At 36.3% G+C, this 7,665-nt stretch overlaps 1 protein-coding gene across 5 annotated transcripts in view; it reads right to left on the bottom strand.

Annotated features, from left to right (window-relative positions):
• The window catches only part of dntt (deoxynucleotidyltransferase, terminal), a 180,857-nt gene that overhangs the window by 74,279 nt on the left and 98,913 nt on the right, over positions 1-7,665 (bottom strand). For all 5 annotated transcript variants that reach the window (XM_048204013.1, XM_048204016.1, XM_048204018.1 and 2 more), the window contains one exon: positions 2,919-3,021. In XM_048204013.1, coding sequence (XP_048059970.1) covers positions 2,919-3,021 — 103 coding nt within the window. The remainder of the gene's footprint in view (positions 1-2,918; positions 3,022-7,665) is intronic.

Raw genomic sequence — 7,665 nt, 5'->3', positions numbered from 1 at the left:
AAAACTACATTAAAAATTGTGAAATATTATTATAATTTAAAATAGCAACTTTCTATGTGAATACATTGTAAACTGTAATTTATTCCTGTGATCAAAGCTGAATTTTCAGCATCATTACTCCAGTCTTCAGTGTCACATGATCCTTCAGAAATCATTCTAATATGATGATTTGCTGCTCAAGAAACATTTCTGATTATTATCAATGTTGAAAACAGTTGCACTGCTTCAGATTTGTGTCGAAACTGTGATACATTTTATTTTTAAGGATTCTTTGATGAATATTCAATTGCACAATTTAAGACATTGTTGAGATCTCTTCTGAAGCTCACATGTGAGATTAATGGCATCTCTTTTTTCTCTTTAAGACAGTAATGAGATTAAATGGAAAAGCGCATGGAAACTTAAACCTCATAAGCAGAAGTCTCCTTTTGATTGCTCAAAAGAAGCGATCGAGCTATTACCGAGATCTCATCCGTGATGTTTCTCTCTCTTAAGATCAGTGAACCAGATCTGAATGCAGGTTTGATCAGTGAGAAATGTTGCTAACACAGATACTAATAACAATGGAAGAGGATGGAAAGAAAGTAATACAAAGCGAAAGAGGAAGGCAGGCGCTGGGTTATTTTTAATCTCTGAAATGACAGAGAGGGCGACAGGCAACCCATCATCGGCCCTGTCACCTCCCACTCACTCGCCGCACGCTCTCCTCCAGGCTTCCAGGTGGCAACAACATTCTCGTTTCATCGCTCTTATTCGCTCGTATTGGCTCCATCTATCTCGGGTTAGTGTTCAAGTTCTCGTGATCCTCTCTCTCCTCTATCCTGCACCATAAATGACTTCCCATGTCCAGATGTCATATCCTCTGACCCCTGCACTCATGGAGCTCTTTGACCGTCTGTCTGTTCTTCATCAAACAACAACCTAACACCATGAATAAACCTGATCATATCTGTCTGTCTATCTGTCTGTCTATCTATCTATCTGTCTATCGTTTGTCTGTCTGTCTGTCTGTCTATCATTTGTCTGTCTTTGTCTATCTATCGTTTATTTGTCTGTCTGTCTGTTTGTCTATCTGTCTATCGTTTGTCTGTCTGTTTGTCTATATATCGTTTATTTGTCTGTCTGTCTGTTTGTCTATCTGTCTGTCTATCGTTTGTCTGTCTGTCTGTTTATCTATCTATCTATCTATCTATCTATCTATCTATCTATCTATCTATCTATCGTTTGTCTGTCTGTCTGTCTGTCTATTAGGGCTGCACGATTAATCGCATGAGATTGTCATGCGTGTCTCATCAGTAAAGCCGGTTCTGTGATTAGCGGTAAATGTCCATCACCTGCTTTCAAATGGAGCGGCACTTAATATACAGAGCCGTAGTTCGCGGACAAGCTACGCAATATCGCGTTCATAATCGAAGCCGATTCATCTGCGATTATGAACGCGACATTGCGTAGCTTGTCCGCGAACTACGGCTCTGTATATTAAGTGCCGCTCCATTTGAAAGCAGGTGATGGACATTTACCGCTAATCACAGAACCGGCTTTACTGATGAGACACGCATGACAATCTCATGCGATTAATCGTGCAGCCCTACTGTCTATTTATCTGTCTGTCTGTCTGTCTGTCTGTCTATCTATCTATCTATCCATCTATCTATCTGTCTGTCTGTGTGTCTATTTATCTGTCTGTCTGTCTGTCTGTCTGTCTGTCTATCGATCTATCTATCTATCTATCTATCTATCTATCTATCTATCTATCACTTTATTCAGCAAGGATTCATCAAATTACTGATACTGACAACACAGTCTCTGTTTTCTATGGCCTTCATAAAGACACAAGACTAAAACTCACCTCAGCAAACTACAGGTAAGTTGCGATTTACTTTATCAATAAATCTGTCAACGTCTCAAGCTTCAGTGTCTTGAAGTCCATCATCACTTCATCACTCAGTCTCACAGAAATGCTTTACAGTTCCACTCAACCGTGACAATCAAATCCCTTCTGTCGTGTCCAAGCACAGATTGATGGACAGATCTGAATCTCATTCAAATGGAAAGTGCAGAGGAGTATAGAGTATGTTATTCTAGCTATGCACAATCATGATTTTACAATGTATTGCATGTCTTTCATGGTAGCCTTGTTTGATTAATAACACATGAACTGAAAATGAAAATTTTCACACATGCTACTAGCACTGGAATCCTGTTTTGTCTTTCTTTACTGCACTGTAATGAACTGCCAATCTTTAGAGAAAAGATGAAGTTGTTTATCCACCAACAGCATGAACAATCTGGTCTGATTGTTTTAAGTGACCATTAAAAGCCTCCTGCCCAACAACATTGTCTGAGCCTCTCGTCTCCGCTAGTAGTTGGCAAAACAATCAAGGCGACGAGTCCCACAGCCGAAAGTCGATGAAATCACGTAAAGAGTCAGACACACTCGAGCACATCTGATGAGAAACTTTCCTCAAGCTGATCAATGTGCTTTCAGGAAAACACAGCAAGTAAGTGTTTACATTCAGACTGTAGATGGCCATTACGGGACATCATCCACAAAAAAAAAAAAATGCATTTATGTACTCAAACGTCTCAGAAATAAACTCAACAGACAGACAGACAAACGATAGATAGATAGACAGACAGACAGACAGACAAACTAAGCATGTGTGGTAAATAAATTTCAAATAAATAAATAATAAAGTAAAAATAAAATATACTTTAATTGCTTTTTAAGTCTGTAAAAGATTCGCCATCAAGGTTTTCCAAGCAAAACTTTTCAAAATGACAAGTTTATTCTTCAAAGTAGGTCATCTTTTCTAAAGCGAAACACGAGGTCATCCATTTTATGCATTGAGAAACTGATTTCAATATTTGACCAAATGAAACAGATAAAAGGTATTTTAGTAGAAGGTATTTTGTACCTGGCTTTTGAATCGTTCAATCACCGCAGGCAGAATTGCATCCTCTTGTCCTGGCTCAGGTGTTTTTATGATGAAGTCCACATCATGACCAAACTCCTTTCCCCTGCAGATTAAACACACAAACTGTCACCATAATGACATTATACACTGAATGCATGTTCACTGTTAAACAAAATAAAATGCACATTCTGTCAGTAGGAGGATATGATGTAGATCATATGATGAGATACACAATAAGCGTGTGAGTTACCGTACAGGGACATACGGCTCATTTAATGGCTTTGCCTTTTTCTATTACTCAAATAAGCCATTTGGCCTGCGTCATTAAACTCCACAGAGTCTCGACTGCCGGAGCTGTCGGGCCGTTTTATGAGTTTCACTGCTGTGTAGAGAGATTATGAAAATGAGTCTCTAAAACTCAAAGGCCTCGTAGGCACCAAATTCAGGTGGGAGGAAGGAGATATTCTAGAACATTTATGTAAAAATATATAAAAACTCATGGGGGCGAAATACAACTTTCGCAACAGTTCTGTTTAAAATACATCTAATGGCTTTTCTGTTAAATTTAAACTCTAAAAAATATGAAAAAAATCATAAAAATAAAAAAGAAAATACAAAAATTGAAAAACTAAATGTATCGAACCATTGATTTTTCCAGCGGAAATTAATGAATAATTATTAATGAGAATAACAACCTATTAAAAGCATTTTACAACATGACATATATTAAAAAATAAGCTTGTGTCCAAAAAAAAAAAACAACTGACTCTATAATACATGTTCCTGCTCTCATTATGAACGATTCTTCAGTTCACATAAAATAATAAAATCAAATAAAATAATTAAAAATGATTAAAAATAAAAATAAATAAAAATTATTAAAAAAAATAAAAGTAAAATAAAGTAAAATAAAATAAAATAAAATAAAATAAAATAAAATAAAATAAAATAAAATAATCTTTTGGGGTTTTAATATGTTCACTTATTTACAGATATTAGAAAAATATGATACTGGAATTTTAGTTTGGAGGACTGAATTCAATAAAAATATATTTTATGTTACAGCTAATGAAACCAACATACAAAAACACTGTAAGAGAAAACAAGCATTTATTGAATTGGACTTTTGACTCAGAATGCTACTGAAATGCACCCTTGCTCTCCCTTTTACAGTATATGGGTAGATATAATAAGGTATATTACATATGACATATTTGCTTCGTGAATGTATCAGGTGGTGCCACGTTTAAGGACCATCTGAAGCCCTAGAAGCCAAAAACAGTAAATGTACACTTGAGCCAACACAAATGAGTCTGAGCACCAGAAAAGCGTATGAATGCGAATTTTTCTGGTTTTAATGGCAGGCAGTGAAAGTGAAAAACACAAGCGTAGGCACAGTATACGGATAAGAGGCTCTCAAAACTCTGAACTTGCATTTCTCTTTTCTTCTGCTCGCAGATGCAGGATTAGAGTAGTGCCGAGTAAACATAACTTAATATAACCTAACGCCAGGCAGCTATTAAACGCTGCTTTTCATACAGAACGAAAAGTAAGAGAACAGAAACCTTTTAAGAATTCATGCAGCTTGCGAATTATTTAGGGCGGGTGTCGTTCAGAAATGAGACATTTACTGCCGGATCCAATATTAGGTTAAGAGAAAACTGCAGTGAACTCTGGGCCGCTTGTTTTTCAAGGGTAGTCACAGATTTATGGCATGACATACTGCATTCCCATAATACATAACACCTGCGGCTCTGTTCCAAAACCTAGTGAGAGGCCTTGCTGTCTACAAGGGCAGCATCATAAATGAAACAGCTGAAATGGCACACTCTACATTTACTTCTGTAGCACTTTATACAACACAGATTGTTTTAAAGCAGTTTCACAGTAATAAATAGGAAAATAACAGAATCAATTATGCAAACTTTAAATGAGATAAATTTAAAATTCTGCTGTAGTTTCATTTTTCAGCTCAAGTCAGGTCAGTGTTGATTCAGTTCAGTTCAATAACTGCGGAAAGTTCATCGATAATGAAATTCAATTCATCAATAATCAGCTCTGCAGAAGACAATAATGTCATTATTCCAGTCAATTCAGGTTTTGTTCACAACCGATAGTATCAGTGCAGTCAAATCAAAAACCTTACTGAATATTAAGTGCCTTCAACGTAAGCAGCATTTTTTTATGCGCTGGAAACTCAACAATTGCAATTTGATGCATTTAATATTTGCATGTTACAAAGTTAGCACGTTAGTGCTCATAAATAAGTGTTATTAAAGCATGCTTTACCCCAGTGCATGAACACAAATGCTTGTAGCATCGTATGCATGATTTCACACATGGCTGCATTCAGAAATATGTCGGAACACAATTCATTACGCAAAGCAAATGCTGCATTGCCGCAAAATACTGTGAAAGTCTTCTTCTGCGGTCAGTTTTCACATTCAGGTCAAATACTGTCATGCTGGGGAATCTAGAAAAATCTCTCAGCCAGTTAGAATTATTATATATATTTACATAATATATACTACTGTTCACAATTTTTGGGTCAGTAAGATTTTTTTTAAAGAAATAATATACTTTTGTTCAGCAAGCATGCATTAAATTGACATAAAGTGGCAGTTTTAAAATGTTTTTATTTGCTGTTCTTTTGAATTTTCTATTCTATTGTTAACAGCACAACTGTTTTCAACACTGATAACAATCAGAAACGTTTCTTGAGCAGCAAATCAGCATGTTAGAATGATTTCTGAAGGATCATGTGACACTGAAGCCTGGAGTAATGATGCTGAAAATTCAGCTTTGATCACAGGAATAAATTACAGTTTACAGTTTACTATATTCACTATATATATATATATATATATATATATATATATATATACATATATTTATTTATTTATTTGTGTGTGTGTGTGTGTGTGTGTTTGTGTGTGATGTTGCTGTTTATCATAAACAACATCTGCAAAGCTACAACGCTCAAAGTTCAGAAATCGCTTTTTAAGGACTACAACAAACGGCTGGTAGGGACTACAATGAGCTTCTTGCCAGGTTTGTGACATCACTAATCCCAAAATTTACATAAACCCCGCCCCCGAGAACATGCAACAAAGGGGGCGGGGCCATGTTGGGCTGCTTTAGAGAAGAGGAAGAGTTGTTGTAGTAGAGTGTTGTTGACATGCCGTCATTTTACACCGGACTGCTTCACAAACGAGGGTCAATTCAACACAAAAGATGAACATGACGGCACATGCTAGTGGATGAGTTGAATCAACTCCACAGCAACTACATAAATTTATCCACTAACCATTCAGAAACGTCCAGTTTCATTCTGAAAGTTGTAACTTCTTCCTGAGTCTCTCCATCAGTGTCCTGGTTCATGTAAACATGTGCGTTCATTCACGTCACAGGAACTGGCCCCAGTCTTCCAGCCAGAAATGAAAGAGCCGAGGGTGAACCCGCTTACAGAGGATGAGCCGCGCTGCTGCACCAGATTACAGAGGCAGTATGTCACTCGTTTTTGATCCAGAATTCAGGCCTCAGAAGATGCAACTAAACCTTCCTCAAACCAGCCCTACCGATGGACCACACGCCAGATACATTCCACCTGCTTTGATGGAGATCCATCAGATGCAGAGCCAAGCATCTCACGGTTAAGTTGACATATAAGAGAGAACAAATGAATCCTGGATCCGCCAGAAGCAACGTTTGATCCTGCTGGCTGCCTTGAAGTCCTCTGGGAAGTTCCTTTATAAATGGTAATTATGATAGACAACGATTTTGGTAGAAATTTTTTTTTTCCACTTTTTTCTTTTTTTTTTTACCACATTTGTCATGTGTCATATGTTGCACTCAGCATTATTTTATATCATTTTGTAATATAATATTTTTTTATATTTGGAATCAGCTTTTTTAGCTTTTATTTTAATTTTAGTTCAGGTTTTTTTATATATATATATATATATTTCTGTTTAGCTTTATCTTTTACTTCAGTTTTAGTCATTTTAGTACTTTAACCTAAACTTATTTCAATTAGTTGCCAAGGCAACATTTTATATTTATAAATTAAGTTGGACCATTTCAAAATTGCATTGTTGAGAGAAAATAAAAACACAGATAATGTGTATAAGTTACATTTTACTACACATTCAGAAACAATGTTAAAAACACCATAAACATGTATTTTAGTTCCTTTTACTCCATAACAAATCCTTAAAATGCTATGCAGAACAGAACAGAATTAAAAATATATTAGTATAAAACTCACTTAAATTATAGTGGCATTCATTATAAACAACACTTATTATAAATGGCAAGCATAAACAAATGCATGTCATTTAACCAGCTAAATTAGTAGTTTCTGTCCAGACTTATAACTATTCATCAGATGTGAACAAAGAACTAAACTGTACCATCAAAATTCACAACTGCACTTCATAATCAATACCAAATTAGCCTCCACTAATGCCATCATTATGGTGGCACTCGTCTTGTAAATACAATCATCCCGACACGTCTTGAAGGCAGCATTAGTCTGTCGCGCGCTATAGCTACTGGCAACAGAGTGAAACCGAGTGAAAGAAGGTCTCGCGGGGTCATTTTAGAGGAGCTTATTGAGTGGGCGAGCAATGTGACACTGTTCATTTAGAACTCAACAAGCCTTGCTAATGTGCTAAAGTTCAGTGCTAGTGTGTGGGAGTTCCAGCTGATCCACAGAGCTGCATTAGCAGTCTACACTGAAAAACAT

The sequence above is a fragment of the Megalobrama amblycephala genome, linkage group LG10 (assembly GCF_018812025.1).
Source record: "Megalobrama amblycephala isolate DHTTF-2021 linkage group LG10, ASM1881202v1, whole genome shotgun sequence".
NCBI classification, from domain to species: domain Eukaryota; kingdom Metazoa; phylum Chordata; class Actinopteri; order Cypriniformes; family Xenocyprididae; genus Megalobrama; species Megalobrama amblycephala.
The sequence above is the reverse complement of the archived record's forward strand: the minus strand, read 5'-3'. Positions and strand labels throughout refer to the sequence as shown.